We start from the raw sequence: 22,764 nt of genomic DNA, 5'->3' as shown, positions 1-22,764 counted from the left end.
TCAAAGTTCTTCTCTGCTGCTTTCCCTGATAAACTGTTGTATCGAGGAAATTCAATCCGCCAGCTTTGAAGGCCGGAATTCATCGTTTCATTCTTCTCTCAATTCTCTTCTGTGGTTTCAACGTCAGAGTTGGTTACAGCTACAAAGGACAGGGAATAATTAATGTGACAGTCTCCTGCAGCCGCCCACAGCTTCCATTGGCCTGCTAATTGAGTCATGGATTCTCTCTATTTGCCCAAATTACATTTTGGTGTCTGGTTTAATCACATCTGGACTGATTGCAGGTGAGAAAATCAACGTTTCTCTGGATTACGACAGAGATCCAGAGTCTAATGCACAAAGAAACAGAGTCCACGGAAAAGCAATCAACACTTGGTCTGTCAGAGCTTCACGGGGCTGCGAGGAGGAGACCCTGTTTCCATCTGACAGCTAAACATAGAGCTGTGAGGGGAGAACAGCTGAACGTGAAATGTTTAAAACACTAAAGCTGCTTCCAGAGCTGCACTGAAGTATGAACCTGTTTCCTGAAATGTTCTGGAGGGACCGTGTGTGAGGACGGAAACGTCCGAGTCAGCTGCACAGGACTTTTTCTGGAACCTTTTCCTGCAGCACCCTGGTAAAAAGTCTGAGTGACTCGATGTGAGACGCAGCAGGAACGTTTCCAGAAAATTCACAGAGGGCGAGTGGGCGTGTTGATGACGTGACAGATACTGAAGAAAACAAATATCTCAGGATGAAAAAGAGGAGCCACAAACGTAGAAGACGCCAAAAATTTAACATAACGGTTGAGTCAGCAGCTTCTTCTCCCACTGGGCTGCAAACAAAAAGACAAAGCTATGAAACCGGATGATCTCCTGCTCCTTCTTCATAGGTGAACGGCAAAATCCGGAAAATGTCCAGATTGTCCTAATTTTCCAGAGTTCTGTCTGAAAACAGCTTATGAATATCACTTATAATCTAAAGGCTTTACTTTCTGTAAGTGAAGACTCTGTGACTTCACTGGCTGCACCTGTCAAGCTCACGTGTCGTCTCTACTTCACAAACTGCTGAGGCGCGTTTGGAATTGGAAACACAAAGCGTCTGCTCACCATCCGATGTTGAACTCCACGTGTGCGTCGAACAGAGCGACCACGGGAGCGGAGGCGGCTCTCCAGCCCCGGACCCTGGACCGGATGAGGCCCTCCTGCTTGTCATGGTGGACCACCTTGATGAAGTCTGGGCCGTGCTGCGTGTTGGTCTCGTCCACAAAGGTCTGCAGGTGCTCCTTCAGCTCCACTGGGGGGGGCACAGAGACACACACAGACACACACAAAAGTTAAAGCAAACTCAGTGAAGCTTGTTGAGTATTGGTCTTATCAACAAAGCGCCACAGCAACTCCCTCATCGCACTGGACAGAGGAAAGCAGAGTGTGTGTGTGTGTGTGTGTGTGTGTGTGTGTGTGTGTGTGTGTGTGTGAGAGGCCTGAGGTTTGACTCCTTCTTTGACTCTGACTTAAAACCATTAACCGACACATTTCACTTGAGTGCTGATACTTGTTCAGGTGTTATCTGCAACAATAACACACATTAACATTTCATGGAGCCGCATCGGAGCCGTGGAAACACAATGGGATGCACATAAGCTCATATTGAATGCACAAAAAATGCTGAATTTACATAAAACCAAATACCACGACCAGGAGGAGGAGGAGGAGGAGGAGGGCGCTGAGTGAAAGTGCTGAGCAGCAGCTGTGGTGCAGCACAAAGGAGGCAGAGCGAGGACGTGCAGGATTATTTTTGCAAAAGGAAAGTTCAGTTCAGCAAAGTTTACCTAAAGTCAATTTTATTACCAAATTGGAATAAAATACAACAATAACCTTGTTGGCGAAGGTAACGACGTGTTCCCAACTTTGTGTTTCAACACGACAGAGCCTCCACTAATCTGAATGGTCCCAGTGGAAGAAGTTGACTGGTCTGCACTTCAGTCCCACCTCACCCCCCCGGGACGAACTGGGACTCTGACAGCAGACTGGCTCTTATCAGGCCACAGCAGAGCTCCACCTCCATCCTGAGGCGTCGGGTCCCGAAGCCTTTTGAGAAGCTTTCTTTAAGATGAGGGAACACTGATAAGTCAGCCACTGCAGGGATTTTGGAATGAGGTGTTTATTTATCAAGTGTAATTAGGTTAAAGTGTGGTAGTTTGAATCCCGTTTGACTCCTTCACACCAGTGCATCATAATGCATCTCATCAGTTTGCCCTCTAACTTAAAGCTCTGACAGATGTAACCTGTGCTTCTCTATAAACAGACATAATTGAATTATTTGTTCCAGAAAATGTATTTCTGCAAATGAAAGACTTGGAAAGAGACGAATCTGAACGTCTGTGTGATGCATGATTTTCTCATAAAGAAGATAAATTAAGTTTTTCTTTCCTCTAGTGTGATAAACAGGGTTTTAGTGAACATTTCAAACACGAGCTGGAAGTGGTTGACCAATCACAACAGAGTGGGTCAGCTGGCCAATCAGAGCCGACTGGGCTTTATCTTAAAGAGACAGGAGCTAAAACCAAGTGTTTGAGACAGAGGCTGAAGAGAGGAGCTGCAGCGAGGAGAGAGATGTGTTTTCTGGACATTAAGAGCATGGAAACCTTTAAGTAATGAAACAAATTTAAATTATGAACCTGAATATGTCTCCTTTAAAATGCAGACTTGTTAAAGTCAGGATCTAAACTAATGTCACAGCAGTGTTTCCATTTCATATCCAAACGGTGGCGGCAGCAACAGTCTCATTTGTCCTGCCTCAGTTTCACAATGAACCTCATGATGACACATGTATGAAACGCTATTTGCCGCATTAAGTTTCGTGGTTATCCGTCCACCAGGTTTTGTGCGATCCTGCCAAATAACAGACACACTAACAGAAAACCTGCTGGGTGGAGGTAAAAGTTTCAACATGAGCCTCTTGTTCATTTCTGGTGTGATATGAACAAAATGAAGGTCTTTTCCATGAGAGAAAAACACAACACACACAGTGAAGGGTTTGTGTTGTTGCTCTCTGCAGAAATGTGTCACCCAGAACTGCCACAGTCAACAATCAGTCCAATAGTTAATGAGATTTCAAAGAGCTGGAACGAGCAGCTCACCAAGTGAATCACTGACCGACATCTCCAGCTTAATAAGAACAGTAAGATGATAAGAAAACAGAAAAGAGATCTAAAGGTTAATATAAAAATGGTATGGCAGAAAATCATGGTGCACACACACACATTGTTTTGATTATGCTCAGATATGTTGTGTGTGTTTGTGTTTTTTAGTGTCACTCCTGTTTTTCTTCATGGATGATTCCATACATGCTTTGCACACATTTACGTAGACAAAAGGAAACACACACACACACACACACACACACAGACACACACGGCCCACAATGGAACAGCGAACATCATTTTCTTATTGTTACATGTGTGTGTTGTAATCCTGCCCACAGGCTGCAGCTACTGCCCTCTTCTCTATTCATTATAAGCATCAGCCTGGATTATGTATTCCCTCTGTTTCCCTCTAATGAGCCACAGTTGGCTGCTGACCTGGAAGAGCGATGGGCTCGTTTCGAACTGGACTGGGGAGTGCTTCAAACGCTTGTGTTTCACGCTCACCAGAGGTTCCTTACATTAAAAACATAAAAAGCAGGAAAAGAGCTCAAAGCGCCACCGAGGTCCCACAGACACCTTATTAAAGCGTTTTGAAATTCAATAAGTACAGAAACATACCTGGAAGATCCTCTGAGGAATCAACAAGAACGATGACAATGGATAACAAACAGGTTTTAGTTCCCTTTCGCTCTGAGGCGGTTTCTTTTAAGGTTTGGTCCTTTGTTCAGTGCAGTTCATTATCCATTAAAAACCAGTTGTTTCATTTCTTCTCTGGATGAATCGTTCTAAAGTCTAATAAAACAGTTTCCTCTGAGCTCGACCTACAGGCGTCGATAAGACAGATTTCTAACATATGTTACAGACTCATTTCAAAGATGTGAGGATTTACAAGGCTTAGAAAGTCAAAGGAAATGCTGCTTTGCATCCTGGGAAATTCAGGATCAAATGTTTTTGTCGTCTCTTGTAAAACTCACAACTCTTTGTAATTGCAATACAACATCCGATTGGAATGTGACTCAGAAGAGCTCAGACCTCAACAGTCCCTAAAATCTAATCAAGCTAAATGTACACACACTCATAAATATCAGTTTCCTAAATGTGCCTGATTGTTTTGAATTTTTTCTATATAAAGTGAATCTGCCTCTTGTTCTGGATGCACTTTAAAATGTTCTGAGTTCTTTCCTGACTCAAACCACATCCCTCCACGGGGTTTCATAGAAAATCATCCTGTAGATTTTGTTTATATCCAGCAAACTATCAGACAAACAGATGTAGAGGAAAACGTGGTCAACTGAGGTAAAAACTAGAATTGTGCTCAGACAAGCGCACCCCCCCAACAGTCCCCTTCAATTCAAACAAGCGTTGCAGCTTAAGCCAATTTAAAATTCCCAGCTCCACATTGGTTATACTTCCAGGTTTCTAACCCAATTTGTTACCATATACATTTAAATCCACGACAATGAAAATGTTGAAAAATTGTTTGATCTCACAATGTTAAAGAATGAAAAACAAATAAACCCTGGGTCCACATCCCAGTTTAATGAATTCCCCCCCGACTCCACGTCCTGCAGCCAAGTTCCATGATAATCCGTCCAGTGGTTTTTTTTATAAAATCCTTCGAACTAACAGACAAACAAATGAAAGCTGATGGAAAAATAACCTCCTTGCTGGAGGTAAGAAAAACACAATTAAATCAAGCGCACCTCCAGTTCTCTAATTAAGGCTCCGACGTGTGGTTCCCACGGTGAAACATGTTGTGACCCACGTGCAGCTGCGTCTGAACAACAGGAGCCCAGTTCTCCACCAGTCCACTCGGAGACCTGCAGAAATCCAATGGTTTTTTAATATCTGTGAACAGCCCCGTGTTGACGACTCACCACATCTGCACGTGTGAACATGCTGCGGCTCCACAGGGGGCTTGTTTTGCATTTGAGGCTGCGACTGATCATTTTCAAATTAATGAGTAAAGTCATTAGGATCCTGTGTCTGTGCACCACTGACGTCTGGAAGTCGTCTCAGATTCAGTTTTCATATTTCTGTCCGGACTGTGTCCTCTGAGAAACCACACACACAGTTCATTAAAAATAAATGTGATACTAGATCAGTGTAAATAATCTAGTGTGGTTTTTTTTCACTTTAATGTCATTATGATATTAATGGAGGTTTACACAGCTCAGTGATCTTTAATCTGCACTTTGTGGAGTTTTATGGATTAAACCTCAGACGTCTCTGCTCATTCTTTCATCTCAGAAAACCTCCAACACAGAATCAACTTGACGAGTCCTGGTTCGGGATTAAGGGAAGATTCTAGAGCAACTCTGAGCAAAGGAGGAGAAACTTTTACTTTAGTGCGGTCGACCCCGTTACTTAGTATCACACATTCCTTTAATTGGTGGAATTGACTGATCACGTTTCATTCCATTCATAAGCACATCAATCATCAATTCTGTAAAGGTGTGAACCAGCTGCAGTGTTTTGGTCGTGATGACTTGAAGCCGTTGAGGTGATAACATTTAAATAACAAAGACAAAAGCAACACAGACGACAGATAAAGCAACAAATGAGAGTGAGACACGAGCAGAAAAATGAAGAATTACAACAAACTAGAAATCCACAGAACCATAGAACGAACATCATGGTTGTCACAGCCGATTCACCATAAAGAGCGTGACTAACATATCAAGCCAGACTGTATGAAGTGGTTCATTTGGTTGCCATGGTAACGTCATGATGGTATTACCACCAGCATCAGCACCTTCAGGCACAGAACGTCCTCATCGTGAAGACTGCAGCAGCTGCTTCCTCCTCCTCCTCTTCCTCCTCCTCTTCTTCTTCTATCCTTTAATTCTGCCTCTACTTCAGTTGGATCCAGAACGAGACCACGTGCTTTGGTCTGCTGGTCCGCACCACGTGAGGCCGGTGTGGAAGCCCAAATCCAAACCGGACAGACGACCATTAGTTTAAATTAGTTTATGAAACAAAGGCGACGATTTGGCCCCAGTGAAACAACAGAAGCCAAGAGAACCCAGCAGAGCAGATTCACACCTGAACCCGTCTGCTCGTCTGAGAGCGAGACCGGAGATTCAAACCTCACAGGTGAGATCCGTGCCTCTTATTACAGCTTGATCTAAATTATTCTCCTGAACCTGTTAGGAACCCGAACACGCTTCCACCTCCGGGGCTCTGAGGAGCTTTCTGAATAATCTCGACCAGGATCTGCTCCTAAATTCCGTTATTTCAAGAAGTTCCTCTGAATGTCGTCACAGATCTTTGTACGAGGGAGCTTGATGAACACGTCTCATAATGAGCCTGAGTGCTCCTCCTCTCACCTCCTGCCTTCGCCCGAACCCTGTCCACCCCCACTTCTCATAATTACAGCGTGTTTACGATCAATAAGCAGCAGCAACGATCAGGAGCGTTCGCTGAATTATCTCCCATCGATTCCCTTTATGACCCAGAACCTCGACGCCCTTGTTATTCACCGTCAAGCAGGAGCATTAACTTATATTTCCTATGAGGAGAAACTGCAAGAAGGAATAATTGGAGGTAAATGATGAACCTATCGCTCTCCCTGGTCGCTCCGATAATATGCATTCAACCTGTGCAAGCACCAGAACTAAACTCTGATATACTGTATTGTTGAAGAACAGAGAAGAGGTGAAGGAGCCATAAAATCTGCAGGCGACGGGAGCACGGGCAGATTCCTCGTAACGGCAATTATAGATTTGGCAGCAGTGAAATATGTTCCGTGATGTAATTATTAACACCAGCCTTCCTGCAGACGAGTCACACTCGGGCCATCGCCGTGCGACTCGCGTAATGACTTTTCATCTGTTTTCATACACCACTGATGCAGCTAATGTACGAGCATGTCCCCGGTCCCGTGCAGCGTCCACAGCAGAATATAAAACCAGTGGGACATTAAGCACAGACACTAACTCTTCTTCCTCTCGCTGCACTAACTACTGTTGGTTAACACTTGAGCCCGACGTAAAGAGGAGATTTACATTTGTTTGAAATTCATTTCAGCCACAGTCGCTGCTTAGGCTGCGATTAGTGGAAGTTATAAAGTCTAACAGCAGCGTCAGTGGAGCTGGATGCACTGAATCCACTTAGTGCTGCTGCAGCTACAGGCGGGACCTCGACACTACGTCTCCATCCCTGAACACTGTGCTGACGTGAGGAAGAGGAGACTCGTCATCCATCTTTATTTATGATCTATGGGCCAAACTTAACATCCAACCTATTTTTGATAAGGTGTTATTCACTGTGCTCAATATATTTCCAGAAAGCAGCAAAGCAAATGTAAAATATGTTGTGGGAAAACTATCAGGATCAAATATATCTGCAAGAAATCCACTGGTTTTCTAATAGATGTTGATATTGGTGGAGAATTTCCATCGCAAGCATAACAAGTGGTCGATTTCAGGAGAAACTGTTGCTGCCGAGAATTAAATCCCAGTGGGACACGTCCTTTAATCCCTGTGATGGATGGATGTGTAAACGAGTGCGAGCTCTGCGTTTAAATGAGCCTCAGCTTTAAATGTCAGAACTCGTGTCCCGGGGGGCTCAGCGTAAAATGTGTCGTGCGTCAGGAGGGTTTCTTACAGCTGCTGCTGTGGTCGTCCACCAGGATGATCTCTTTGAGCAGGTGAGACGGCGTCCGCTGGATGGCCGTGTGGACGGAGCGCAGCAGCACCGACAGGGCCTCGTTCACAAAGATGAAGATGATGCTGAGCTGAGGAAGGTCGGACGAATACGACAGGTTTCTGCAGCTGGAGAGTGGAGGGGGGGGGGGTGGAAAGAGAGAAACAAAGTAAAGCATCAGCCCATTAGAGGCCGGAGCCATGGGAGGAAGATACCATCACTCATATTGATGAACTAATCAATCAACAGTGTGACCATCGATCAACCGACTCACCCGTCAGGTCGCAGATCTGCAATCGGCCGAGTGAGGGAGATGCGGTCGCTAAGGTAACCATTGTAGCCATAGTAACGGAACTTCTTGAGGGCGACCCTTCGACTCTCGGGGCCCAGGTCGTGACCCCAGTGTTTGAAGAGCGAGAGGGCGGGGTCCGAGGCCAGGTCTGAGGAAGACGCTGCGTCCTCACCGTCCTTCAGAGGCGTGTCTGTGGAGAGAGAGAGAGAGAGAGAGAGAGAGAGAGAGAGAGAGAGAGAGAGAGACAGGTTGGTTGCATTTTGTGACTGTTTTGAAGAAGTCGATTTGAATAGATCTGAGTTTTCCCCCCCGAGAGCCGCCACAGAGCGGCGTGTTGTCAGGCGCGGTGACAGCTGCCTTAGCAACGGTGGAGAAACGTAATGACAAATGAGCGTCCTTCACCTCCAATCAGGGAGCTGCGCGGGGAGAATGATGGAGCGGGCGCTACGTCTGTGCCCATTAAACCAAACCTGTTTGTTGAGGGATGAGAGAATAATCTGAGCAGCGCGGGGAAACGGAGCGGAACCTAAATGTTATATAGAACAACAGGGATTTCACTCTGAGGACGACTTCAGATCAGTTTGGGAAAAAACACCAAAACCCAAACTCATGGTTGTCTGGAACTTTTTTTATTTAATGTGAATTATCGTGCACAAAGAGATGAACCCGTCTAAGAAGCGATTCTCACTCGTCACGATTCCAAACACGAGTTGCTCTTTCACCGCGCGGTGGCAGATCTGGGGCAACACAGCCGCAGAATATAAATGCGACGGCCCGTTGTTTGTCCGAGCGGCTGGAAGACGTGGATCATCCCGGAGAAAATGAGATATTCATGAGCCGGAGTCCCGCTCAAATCCCCGAGTGGGATGTCCAGGTGCAGGCGGAAGGTTGGAGAGTAAACAGAAGGTGCTCGACCCATAAAATAACATTTGCTCCACATCAAGCTAGAGAGCAACATCCTCAACATATTCACAATCAACGTGTCCTGAATAATTAAATGTGTTTTACTCCTCACTTTTAATATGGATGAATAAACTATGACGAGACCCTCGGGGCCGGTCCTGCACATCTGGGGGCCACAAGCAGGATAAGATCAGGTCCTGTCTTGCAGTGATATATTCACAGAAGCAGTTACTGTATATACGCAATTACATCCCTAATTAATAAAGTCTATTTAAGCATTTTATTAATTAATAACAACCGGGTGAACGCAGTAATTTGGGAAAATAACTGCTCATTTTGGTGGATAACAAACATTACATCGGCAAACGTTGACTCTGGATAAATCAGCCGACTGTGCATTATGAGAATGAAAAGGTCGGTGGATGTTTTTATGGGAACAGTGCGAACGCTTCACGTCTCTCAGTTGACGTTTCTCATTACAGTGGATGAACGTTGCTGGGAAACATGTCGTCTACTTTCATAATTCACTGACTACAACTTGTCATCATTGTATATCCAGTTAACACGAGATGGTTTATTTTTTTCCTCATTTGCATGGAGCCCACGCGGTGAATACAAACGATGATTTAAGACGCCTGACAACAGACGACTGACTCACTGAGCTTTGCAAAGTTTGTGTTTCTCTTTGAAAGTGGAAGTTATGACAAGCGGGGCCTGGAATAGACTGAACCAGGTTTCACTCGGGATGTGGAACCTTTGCTGATGTCGAATCAAACCAGACGTTACTTTTCATTCTCGCTATTTTAACAGCTGCTGAGTCACAGGCAGCTGCAGCGTCCTCAACTCAAATCACATTTAAACATATTCTTTTGCTTTATACAATAATATACGTTTTTAAAAATGTGCTGTTAATAGTTGTGTATAATTAAAATGAAGGAACACAGCCTCCTTTCTGTCGGGCCCGGGTGCAGGCGCCGGTGGGAGTGTGATTGACAGCAGGTGGCGAGGTCCCGGAGGTTCTGGTGTACAAGGAGACTTTGTGTTGTCTCCAGCATCTGAGTGACATTTGCAGGTATGTTCCAGTTCTGTTTAATGTGCCGCGGCCGAGCAGCTAATTATCCAGCCGGCTGACATTAGCGGAGTGTTTGTTTGGCTGCTCGCTCGCTGTGTTTGCACGTTGGATAGAGAGGAGAGCTCCCAGGGGACACTGCTGTGGGCTGCTGTGTGGAGGCTGCTTCACTGCGCCCTTGTGCTCTGTCGATGAGCACGGACGTTACCGCTCCATCGTCCAAATATAGTCTCCGTCTGTGACGATGCTGCAGGAGCAGCTTTCTGTCAAACTGATGCAAAACCGAGCAGAAAATAGAAGATATGAGAGTAACGTCAGGTTTTGGATGGAAAGTGCGTTTCCTCTGGAAATTAAAGAAACGCTTGAGAACGTTGTGCTGGGAGGCGGAGCTAAGACGTCCTACCGCTTCTTCCAACCATAAATATGGTAATAAATGTTATATTAAAAGCTGCATTCATGTATTTCCTCAAAAGACAGTCATGTAATTTAGTTTAGAGCTCATGAAACACATTTAAGTGAGCAGTTACAGAGCCGTGCATGAGCAGGATGGGCTCATATTGTTGCTGAACGTTCCAATCAGCACAAGCGAGGAGGCGAATAAAACATTTGGTCAAAACTTTGCCAAACCCGACGCTGGTTTCACAGCGTTTATTTCCCTTGTTGGACTCTAACCTTGGTCAAACGTCCCTCTTTCCTCTGGCTGAAGGTCTGTGGAGCGGCTGCTCTCCTTCCTGCAGCTCAAAGGCCTTTTCATTGGTTTGAAGAGCAGCACTTTCCTCTCAGCCGATAACTCGTCTAATGGTCCTGAGGGTGAAAACGCCGCCTCCTTCCGAGTCGCCTCAACGGCCTCGGGATGAGCAGCCGCTTACTGACGGATTCTTCTCTTTGCTGCAGCCGCTCCTGAGGTTTTAGGAGGTTTAAGTCTTAAGAGCCGAAACGAAGCGGCGGCTGGACGGCGTGAACGAGACTGTGTGAGGTTTCTCAGGTTTTCTCCAGAGGGAGAAGGACAGATGCAGTTTGTTGTGTCCTGCCCTGCTGCACTTTGTCCGACATGTTTCATTATTAATTCAGTCCGACCCAGCTGCCCTTTCTCCAGCGGCTCGAGGGCACAGCGTACCACCGCAGGAGAAGTCAGGAGGAATCAAGTGGAGCGGCCACGAGGTTGTGTGTGTGTCTGTGTCTGTGTGTGTCCGTGTGTGTGTAATACAGTACCTACAGTAAAGTGTGTAGTTGTGCAGTCGTCACATGGACACACTGCTCAGTTCACGTTTTCATTTATGCTCTGCATGTGTGTGAACTGTCAGAGGAAGTTAATTACAACTTAAGAGCAAATAAATATAAGTTCATATTCATAAGATTCAAGATCATTTCAAGATCTCACTCAAACACACACACTCAAACACACACACACACACACAATCCTGCAGCACAGTGCAACCAGCTGTTGTATTTCTTGATTATTTTCCAGAATAAAAGGGAGTGGAAACAATTCACTCCTGCAAATGTGCCAGTTTGCTCACTGTTTGTCCTCATGAATCTATTTTTCTAAATAAAATACCGTATTTCATTGTCTACGGTTTGAAAAAAACGACTTTCTATTCATCTGCCACCTGACAGGGCCTCGGGGGGGAAGGTCAGAGGTCAACGCACACGGGTGCAGCTCACTGTTCAGTCTGGCAGCTCCTCCTGCTCAACAGTAAACAGCGTCGCTTTGTTCTGTGATATCGCTGCTGGAGAGAGACTTGGCTGCTCGTCACTGTCTGTTCAGCTGTGATTACACACACACACAGACACACACACACACACACACACACACACACACACACGCACAACAACAGTTCACAAAGAGACACAGAGGGGAACGATTTTGGAAAGAAAGTCAGATTTGTTTTCAACAAACCATCAACAAAGGGATTTCAACTTATTTACTATGTTTGAAAACTTTAAAAGTAAATCAACTCTCTGGTAGAGTAGAACTCCCCCCCCCCCGCTGCTGTATCCCTCCACCAGCCTGAACACTTTTTATCCAGACTCATATGAGATCACTGTGACCTTTGAAATCTTATCAGTTCATCTTCTGGACAAATGTCAAACTTTGAGGAAATTCCCTAAAGTCAGACTCGATATATGATGTTCAAGAGATGTGTCGTGAGGCCACGGTGACCTTTGACCTCCGACATCCCAAATCTAATCAGTTAATCCGTGAGTCTGAGTGAACATTTGTGCCAAATTTGAAAGGATTGTCTGGAGGAGTTGTTAAGATTATTACACTCACAAGAAAGGGGTTTATGAGGTCACAGTGACCTTTGACCTTCAACCACCAACTTCTAATGAACGTTTGGACCAAGTTTGAAGAAATTCCCTCAACTTTTTCATGAGGAATCGTGTTTACAAGGACCAGACGGACGAATAACCCGGAAAACATCAGGCAGGGTGCGGGAGAAAAAACTGAACAGACAAAATAGGAGGAGGAGAGAGAGGGGTGAGGAGAGGCAGAGAGAGGGATGAGGAGGAGGAGAGGCAGAGAGAGGGATGAGGAGTGGCAGAGAGAGGGATGAGTAGAGGCAGAGAGAGGGATGAGGAGGAGGAGAGGTAGAGAGGGGGATGAGGAGAGGCAGAGAGAGGGATGAGGAGGAGGAGAGAGAGGGGTGAGGAGAGGCAGAGAGAGGGATGAAGAAGAGGAGGAGAGGCAGAGAGAGGGAGGAGGAGAGGTAGAGAGGGGGATGAGGAGTGGCAGAGAGAGGGATGAGGAGTGGCAGAGAGAGGGATGAGGAGAGGCAGAGAGAGGGATGAGGAGGAGAGAGAGGGGTGAGGAGAGGCAGAGAGAGGGATGAAGAAGAGGAGGAGAGGCAGAGAGAGGGAGGAGGAGAGGCAGAGAGAGGGATGAGGAGAGGCAGAGAGAGGGATGAGGAGAGGCAGAGAGAGGGATGAGGAGGAGAGAGAGGGGTGAGGAGAGGCAGAGAGAGGGATGAAGAAGAGGAGGAGAGGCAGAGAGAGGGAGGAGGAGAGGTAGAGAGGGGGATGAGGAGTGGCAGAGAGAGGGATGAGGAGTGGCAGAGAGAGGGATGAGGAGAGGCAGAGAGAGGGATGAGGAGGAGGAGAGGCAGAGAGGGGGATGAGGAGTGGCAGAGAGAGGGATGAGGAGGAGGAGAGAGAGGGGTGAGGAGAGGCAGAGAGAGGGATGAGGAGGAGGAGAGGCAGAGAGAGGGATGAGGAGTGGCAGAGAGAGGGATGAGTAGAGGCAGAGAGAGGGATGAGGTGGAGGAGAGGCAGAGAGGGGGATGAGGAGGAGGAGAGGTAGAGAGGGGGATGAGGAGAGGCAGAGAGAGGGATGAGGAGGAGGAGAGAGAGGGGGGTGAGGAGAGGCAGAGAGAGGGGGGTGAGGAGAGGCAGAGAGAGGGATGAAGAAGAGGAGGAGAGAGAGGGGGATGAGGAGTGGCAGAGAGAGGGGGGTGAGGAGAGGCAGAGAGAGGGATGAAGAAGAGGAGGAGAGGCAGAGAGGCAGAGAGGGGGATGAGGAGGAGGAGAGAGAGGGGTGAAGAAGAGGAGGAGAGGCAGAGAGGCAGAGAGGGGGATGAGGAGGAGGAGAGTAAAGGGGATGTGACAGAAGGTGTTAAACTGGGCGATCCTGAGCTCTGTCACATCAGCTCGCAGAGACACTCGCTTTTTATTAGCTCAGACACCAGGATGGCTCCTTGTGCACGTGCACGTGCACACACACACTGACCACAGCCTGATGGATTGGGAGCGAGCCGCTCTGCTGGGTGACAGAGCGTCTCGTCCCCTCGTCGCTGTGCAGAGCTGTCGTGCTGTGAGCTGTGAGCTCGGCAGGCGGGAGGACGGACGCTGCTGGGACAGGGGACAGGGACCAGAGCTGAGACGGACTTCAGGAGCGAGAAGACGTCTGTTCCACACCAGAGACAAACCAACAGAAATTGTGTTTTCGTTTCAGTTGCTCCAACCGAGAACAGAGTTTCATAGAGAATTCGGTGTTTCTGCAACAAGAGGCTGTGAAGTGAAGTCGCTGATGAACTCCGTGCACAAATAACAGCTTGTACGAGAAGTGAAAACTCAAATTACAGCTTCAGTGACAATCTGTCAACAACCTGCTGTAACTGCGTCATTTTAGAAAACAGGACTGAAGGAAATCTTTGATTTACACGTCGCGTCAAAAATAATTTGGTGCTTGATTAGTTTGGTGTCAAACTTCCCGCTGCAGATGTCGGTCTGTCAAACGCTCGGCTGGTAACGGCTCCATCTGCGAGAGCTCGGCAGCTCGGCTGTCGGCGGAGCGGTGATTGACAGCCGACTGGCAGATGAAGTGTCGGGGGACTATTTTACAGCAGGAAATAAGATGCAGTCGGGGGGGAAAGAGCAACCAAAACAATTTCAATCTCTAAATTCGGGAAAAATCAAAGCCTCAAACTGTCGGAGCCTGGATTCATGTGTGTGCCTGATGAGTCGTCTGACTGTCCATCTCCTACTGAGAGTGTTTCCTCCACCGCACAGACGCAAATAACTTGAGAGAGGTGCAGATGTCTTGTGTGTGTGTGCGTGTCTGTCTGTGTGTGTGTGTGTGTGTGTGTGTGTGTCTGTGTGTGTGTGTGTGTGTGTGTCTGTGAGTCGGAGGAACAGATGCTTCCACGAATCTACATTTTCTTCTGAGAAAACCTTTCACCTTTTGGCCTCCAATCAGTTTCCGAGGACTCGCCACAAACTGCTTTACATCCAATGTGCCAACGCTCCAGCTCTCCGTCGGTTCAGGGAAACGAGCCGATGACTGTAAAGGAGTATTCGGTATTCAGGATCATATCCCGTTTGCATTCAGCTCTGATTCAGATGGAGTGAAAGCGAGGATCCTGTGCGGTGTTTGTTTTGATTCAGAGATCTCGTGTTCATCCAGCGCCGCTGATTTGTTGCGTGGGACACAAAGATGCACATAAACAGCTTAAACAGATCAAGACCTTAAATGGAACACGAGCCCGATTTGCAAAACACAGTGTGTGGATGTAAAAACCCTCAATTAAACCTCGGAGCCTCCTCCGTCGACTTTCAAGTTGCTCATCAGACCCGTATTGAAACGGCTGCTGCGGCTGCCGCTTCGCAGGAACCTATCCCAGCAGGCTTTGCACTTGCAACACAAACACACGCCCACTCGCACCCGAGGATTTGAAAGAATTTGTTTTTGTGGAGAAAATCTCATTTGCTCTGCGACATCATCCCCCTCCGAACGCTCTTTGTCTGCCAATATTTAAAGAGTCATCAGGGAAAACACAGGCAAATCATTTGGCTTTTGTATTGACACTGAGCCGCCGTCAGAACCACACAACGGCTTCTTTGCACACCGCAGCGAGCGATGACTCACAAATGGGCTTTTGTCGATTGTTTGCTGCGCGTTTGGTTTGAAATCTGCCACGAGCGCGAGAGTCATTTGCAAAATGTTGTGTTGCTCCCATCTGGGGCGAAAAGTGAGCCCATCTGCAGCAGCCCCGGAGAAAAGGAAACAAGCTTGTGTACGTTTTGTGTTGCTGCTGCTCCTCAGGGTGCGAAGACACAAACACACTGACGGGGCGACAGGATGTGAGCGTGCAGACGCAGCCTCGTGCAACAGTTCACACACGATTAATTTGATCAAGCGATGAGCAGATGGTGGTTTGTGTCCGCTCACGTTTGAATAATGTGGTTAATGGATCAGACCTGGAGTCAGATCTGTATTTACAATAAACCCACAAGGGAAAAAACAGAGCTGAGACTCATTTACCGCCTTTTAGACGTGGCTTTGAAACTTTGCTCTTCTTTTATCGGTTTTCAGCATTTGGAAAATATTTGGAAACGTATTTAAAATTACTTCAGTGTGATCTTATAACTCCTCTGCACATCTACGGGCTCATTACAAACAGAAACAGATGATACCACATACTAATATATGTCCAATCTTCTCTTTTATACTAATATATATAAAACTTATATTGGAGAATCTGTAGCTTTTGGACGTCAGAGTACGAAGCACAGAAGAGAGAAAGTGAGCGAGTACAAGAAATCGAACAAGAGTGAATATCGGAGCGTATTTAACTCGAGAGCTAAAAGAGAAGTTTCTTGTTCTGCTTGACGTCGAGTTTTACAAAGTTAACTGAATAAATTCCATGTAGCTGGAGCACATCTTGCATTGTGTCGCTTTAAGGCAGCAGATCCAGGATTAGATTATTATTATTATTATTATAAAAGATCTTCACAAAACATAAAAATTTCAATGAACCGGTGAAACAGTGTCCTTGGTTCCTGTATCTGATCCGATCACGTGTATGTGCAGTACGGCTGCTTTGGAAATGTTTAATCAATCTGGAAACGTATCCAAACATGACGGTGACACATTCAGGTGCAGAACAGGGAAAACAGAGGACACACGGCCGAGCTGTGATTTCCCCCGTGCGGGAGCGGACTTATCTAACTTTGCTCTCCCGGGCTCTGATAACCGTCGCCACGCTGTTTACCGAGCGGACTAATGCAGACGGCGTGTTTTCTGAGCTCGCTCCACTTTCCGCCCGTCTCCCCAACACAAACCTGACGGGCTGCAGATTAAAGATTAGAGAAGCAGGTTCCATTAACAAGCTTTTCCCTTTAATTCACGGTAACGAGGCTCAAACAGAAACATCCCATTGAAGCTGGAGAACAGAGACAGAGACTCGGATGTAACCAAACAAGCCAATAGATTGAATCGAGGCTTTATACATTTATTTAATGTTCTGATTTGAAAGATACATAACAATTCTTCATTAAAATGTCTAAAAACAAATAGAACTATGTCGTACACTTTGTTGAGTTGTGTACTGAAATGATCTTAACCCAGAGAAATCCCCTGTTTTATTCAGGGTAACAGGTGATTTAATTGTAGTCGCCTTTTAATTGCATCATTTCCTCTTTATCTGTGGCTTCACTCGTCTCTCCTGTAGCTTCCGGAACAAACGTCTTTTAACGAAGGAAGAACTCGCGTTCTGTCGCTGAAGCTTTTCTAGTTAAGCGCAAACGCACAGAGGAACCAGGCAGCCCAAGAGGATTATGGGACAACAAATGGTGGTGAAGACAACAACTCCCATGATCCCACGCTGCTTCACGACGTCAGTAAACTAGGTAATTTGTGAGTGATTTGATTGACAGACCCCCTAGTGGCCGAAGTACAAGCAGAGAGGAGCTGCAGCGACAGACAGTCTGAGGAAAGTGATGTTCTCTGAGTTTTCCAGATGAAAATATTCTTCCATTTAACAATCCTTGGATTTAAAAACAAATAAAGAAAGACTTCTGCTAAGCCTCGACTCCACGAAGACTTACGTTGAGAGAAATGTGCATTCTGCGGAAAACTGCAGTCGGCAAAAACTTTCGTGGGAATAACAAGAACCTAACCCCTTGCATGTCGTCCCCTGTGACCCCTCACACAACAATACGAGTGGTTAAAAGGAATAAATAAATCAAATTCAGGGAAACGTCAGCTTATGCAGCTGAATCACTTCCCCAGAACAATTCTTTTACGGCACCGCTCACCTGAAATATGCATCAGGCTGAGCTGCAGCTGTTTAAAATACACAACTAAACAGATTGGAAAAAGGTTTTTTTTTTTTTTTCGCCTCAAAACAAGACATTTGCATTTGCAGCGGCCTGTTTACTCTAACAGCACAATATGCTGTTCTTGACTTCAGGGGGCCACAATCAGACGGAAAGCAGGGCACGCATGTTCTGGAGAAGACGACGCCCCCCCGAGACACGGGAGGAGAAACCTGTTACTGCTGCTTCAGGAGGCCAATTAGTGCATCGCATCAGCAGCACGGCAGGTTGAGGAGAGGAGGAGGAGGAGGGGAGGTGATGAAGGAGAGAGGATTTAAACCCTTTCAATTCAAACCCCATCATATCCGCACGGCAGAGAATTAAACTGCCGGAGCTAATAATGAAGAAGAAAGAACTCATCTGAGCACAAACAGCACTGAGGTTTCGTGTTGTTGGATCATTTACTGTCCACAGAAGTCGAGGTGAAGTGGAAACAGAGGAGAGTAAAACTTTATTTCTCAGATGTGACCAGTAAGTGGCTCATCAGCATAATATCTGATCCGCCAAATCATGTTGATGGGAGCAAGTTTAAAATCACACTTTTTCAGTCTTTAACTATTTTACAAAGTGTAAGGTCATCTCATCATTTTACATATTTCCATTTATTGTATCTGTAATATTCTACAGATTGAATATTACCTATTACTTCTGCTGTCATTTTGCTTCTATTTAATCTAATTGTTGTAAATTGTGATTTCTGAATTCAAATCTTTTTCATTTAGTCTCCGTATTGATTTTGAACGTCCCAGTACGGCCCCTTGATTCTGCCTCATTGTGCTGATTGCTTATGAATAAAAAACATAAGTCAATAATTCACCTGTAAACACGAACAAAGCAAATTTAATTTTATGAAAAACAATGACAAATAAAAATCGGTGCCAAAAACTAGGTGGATCATGGATGCACAGCAGCTTCACAGCAGCTTCACCAGGTAGGATGAACGCTTTCTTCACCCCGCTGTAATATTCCATGTTTCCTTCTTTATTAATATGGTTTGCATCAATTTTAGAGGTTCTGCTGAAAATCCTGTGGGTGTTTGTCGTTTTAAAACCTTGTTCCACGGGCCCCTGCCCCTCTGAAGCTCTGTGCACGGCCCTGCGCTGCAGTATTCCTGTGTATTCCATCATCCCCGTGGATTCTTCTCTCTTTAACGAGTCCACTCTGCTACATGTGACTTCATATCAGTGACAAGTAGCTGCAGGTTGTGTGTAAAGCACTTATACACATCTCACACAGAGCTGGATAAAGGCTGCAGAGCTTTCTTCGCCCTTGACATTTGCAGTGATTATTTTTTATTTTTTTTTAGCCTTCAGTGTAAATGCCATGGTGTGTTCAGGCCATTGTAGCATCACAATGAACTGCGCCTGCTGTGCTCTGGATTCCACTCGGAGGGTTTGCAGGTTCTGTTGTGCGGCTGCTTTGGTTTCCAGTCCCACGCAGACTGGGACACGTCCAAGGTCCAACCCCTTGATTCAAAACACTTCTGTTTACGTTTGAGCAAAGAGATGCATGGACCGTGGAGGCCTTCATGATGTGTCGTTAAAAACAAACAACAACACACTCATGTCCGGGCTGTTGCTGAATCACGTTTGTGTTGTTTCTCAGAGCTGAACGCGTGAAGGGGAAGCAGAGTCGCTGAAGGACGTTGTGTTTGCTTGTGCTGCCTCTCGCTTGCTAAAAGGGTAAAGTTAGGCAGGAACATAATGCACAGTGACAAGGTGACTGCGACCGGCCCTCGGAAAATAAAGAACCTGCTCATTACTGTACACATTTCACCACTTCTGAGCAGAACCGCTCCTCTTCCTCTTCCTGTCACAGCTCATCCTGCAGAGCTTCAATCCGCTGATTAGTGGAGCGGTTCAGCTCTGATCACCCGTCTCAGGTAGAAGAGCCGGACGTGGGCGGTGCTTTGATTTTTTTTTGGGTGAGCCGACATATTCCCCTCAGCAGCGAAGCATCAGGAAAAAGTATTTTCTACTCTGTCTCGTCTTTGCCGATTCTCTCTCGCTCTGATTCATCTGCATGAGCGACAGCCGTGTCAGTGGACTGGTGTGTGGATTGTGTGTGTGTGCAGTGTGTGTGCAGTGTGTGCAGTGTGTGTGTAGTTTGTGTGTGAGACAGCAGAACGAGCAGCGAGCTGTGGGCTGGTGAGGGGAACACGCTCCAGGCAGCACAATGTCCTTGGCTCAAACTACCACAAACAAGCCGACGCACTTCCACCACCAACTCCGAGCTGCAGACTGTAAAACACTGTGTCTCTACGTTGACATTGTTTCCCAGATTTGCCTCAAGAAAGGTGGAATAAATTGAGCCTGAAGCTGCTCCTGCTGTCTTTTAAATGTAGAAATGTGTCTCTGGGGACGAACTGATGACAGAATAGTTTTGGCAAATACCACATGGGTTTATATACACATACAGCAGGTCCTCGGTTTGATTCCCAAACCCAGCCGGACCATTTGCATCATTCTCCTAACTCTCACTTTCTCTCCTTCATTGGCACAACCTAATAAAAGCATATAAAACAAATACCATTAAAGCAAATATGTGCCTGCGGGTTTGCGGCAGAAGGAGCAGTGAGTTATTCAGGAGAAAGATTGTTGAGATATGAAGCAACACAAGCAAACAAACACACAACTCCCTTCAGAAAAGATTATTTCTATTGATGGAGGATCATTACCAAGGCAACACCAGCAACAACTTGAGCTCTACACGAGAGAAATGGGACAGAATCCAATCTATTTTTAGTGAAGCCTGACCGTTATGGATTTTTGGTTGTCAATACCAAAATTAGCGAGTAAAAAATGTCCTACATCGATATATCGGCCGATACATAAACAAAGCACAGGACTCTCACACTGGAGACGCAGTTTGGAGTTCAGAGTCGTGTCTGTGGTTCGGGCAACAGATGATCTTTGGTTAAGGTTCAGGAAAGATCGTTAGACATGCGTCCAACACCGGGAACGTTGGTATTAATCCAGAAAAAAGAGCAACACTGTGCAATTTCTAGCAACGGCGCGTGTCCGTGGTTTTCATGTGGAATAAAAAACTAAAATCTGTCAATGTGTTGAGTGGCTTTTTAATGCATCTGCAGAAAATAGAATAATAAATGTCGTCTGAAGCGAAAAACTCCTTCAAGAAGTATCGCTGTTTGTGTTTTGTGCGGAGAAACGTTCAGAGTCTTGTCTCGATATCCGCTGTCGACACCAGAAGACCCTGAATATTGGCCGGTGCCTCCAGAGGCTTCATCAGACCTCGGGCTCGAGTTGTCAGACTCAAATTTATTCCAGCTTCATCCCTCTTCACTAAAGAATCGCTCCTTTAATACACACAGACTGTTTTTTAATAGTTGGCTCTGGTTTAGGTCACTGCTACATTATAAGATTGGATAGTTGGGAAAGTTGTGCGGGTTGTTCCATTAAATTAAGCTGCAGTCGCTGCTCCACAGTGAATCTGAAGCGAGCAGGCTCCTGAAAACCCAACAGCAAACACCGGAGCTCGTCAGAGCCGCTGCTCTGTGACGCCGAATCGATACGATGCTGAATATAATGAATAAGAAAAGAGCAAACAGGCGGCTGGGAGCGTTCCCGGTTCCTCCCCGGGGACGGCCATACTCTCACTTCTGTTCCACAAAGTAATAAAAATTCAGACGCTCGCTTCAGCCCCATCTTCAAGACAAGACTCGCACAGGTTCATATTCATTCATCTTGTGCATCACACCGTGACACCGGTTCCATGGGACGGAATGAAATCCTCACGCGCTCCAAAGTCCCGTCAAACTTTTTCAAACTTAAGCTGAATTCCACTTTTATTCCCGGCGCGATGATAAACTGAGGGCAATAAATATGCAGCTACACGGAGAACGAGTCTATGATCTGTGTAATACATAATACCTTTGTTACTACAGCGATGAAAAATACTATTAGGTATTCAGTATTCATCCTCGGGTGCTTAGTCTCCTGCTCCGCTGCACAATGACAGGAGAGGGTCGGGGCGGCTGCAGTGATATTAAATCATTTAGATAATGTGTTGACCCGGGGGAAGCACAGACACAGATGACCTCAGCACGACTGATAGCAGCAGGCGGATGTGACTGGACAGTCAATGCACACACACACACACACACACAGGAACATACAGACACACACACACGGACACACGCACACACACACACACACGTGCACTCAGAGAGATTTGTACAGTCACTCGGCCTCCTCACGTCTCCGCAGGGATTCATATATTATTGCGCTGTGGAGAGACGTTTACAGCTCGGCTCTGAGGGGAGGAGGTCTCAGTCGGGACAGGTCGTTTATTCACGAGCTGGGGGCAGTTCTGGCCCGAGCGCTTGAAAAGGTGGAAGGTAAAAACAATCAGGAATATTTTACTACACAATATATCTATCGTGCAATTCCTCTTTTTCATTTGCAATATCCAGGACTCCACAGACGGTAGTTCCACTGAAACCATGTGCTTGGTTGTTTATGCTTTATCACACAAGTTAAGGCCAAATAATAAATATGGTGTCAATTAATTAAAGGGAAACAGATTATAAAATAGATACTTACCTCGACCTCTCAGTTTTTGTCCCAATACTAATGAAATCCAGAGTTTCTCTAACCACCTGTGGGTCAGAAACACCTGACGACGCTCAGACTCAACTAGAAGCTCTGGTCACTCTCATATTAAACTGGTGTGGTGCTGCTTCCTCTGTTGGTTTCCAGTGAACGACAGTGGGTGCATGTGAGGGATGACATTCAAACCTCTGTGTCGCTGCATATCATGGAAAATGAGGAGGGGGACGAGTCAAAGTCTGTCTCACAGCCGTCCTGACAGGCCTGGTGATATATTTATGATCCAGGAACCATGAGTGCTTCTCCAGGACGGAGAGCATCGTATGTCCCGGAGTCATACGAGTGAAAACTCGAATCGCCTCTAAGTGTCAGGAGGACGGCAGCGGGACGCTCTTTCCCTTCGTATCACAACTAATGTCACATGTCTTATTCATCGAGACGCCTGGTGGGAATACGCTGGTTGTTGGTTTATTCATGGCGACAGAGAGACTCGTTCGCTCGTCATTGGACGTTCATACAAAGCAGCTTGAAAGTTAGGAGCCGATCAAATGTCCATGTGTAA

At 46.2% G+C, this 22,764-nt stretch overlaps 1 protein-coding gene across 4 annotated transcripts in view; it reads right to left on the bottom strand.

Moving 5' to 3' along the window:
- Positions 1–22,764, bottom strand: part of galnt18a (UDP-N-acetyl-alpha-D-galactosamine:polypeptide N-acetylgalactosaminyltransferase 18a) — a 91,938-nt gene that overhangs the window by 32,319 nt on the left and 36,855 nt on the right. For all 4 annotated transcript variants that reach the window (XM_034587763.1, XM_034587764.1, XM_034587765.1 and 1 more), the window contains exons 2-4: positions 8,049–8,256; positions 7,736–7,902; positions 1,089–1,275 (exon numbers count right to left, since the gene is read on the bottom strand). In XM_034587763.1, coding sequence (XP_034443654.1) covers positions 1,089–1,275; positions 7,736–7,902; positions 8,049–8,256 — 562 coding nt within the window. The remainder of the gene's footprint in view (positions 1–1,088; positions 1,276–7,735; positions 7,903–8,048; positions 8,257–22,764) is intronic.

This window comes from Hippoglossus hippoglossus, chromosome 6 (genome assembly GCF_009819705.1).
Source record: "Hippoglossus hippoglossus isolate fHipHip1 chromosome 6, fHipHip1.pri, whole genome shotgun sequence".
NCBI classification, from domain to species: domain Eukaryota; kingdom Metazoa; phylum Chordata; class Actinopteri; order Pleuronectiformes; family Pleuronectidae; genus Hippoglossus; species Hippoglossus hippoglossus.
This window is presented reverse-complemented; position numbering and strand designations above follow the sequence as displayed.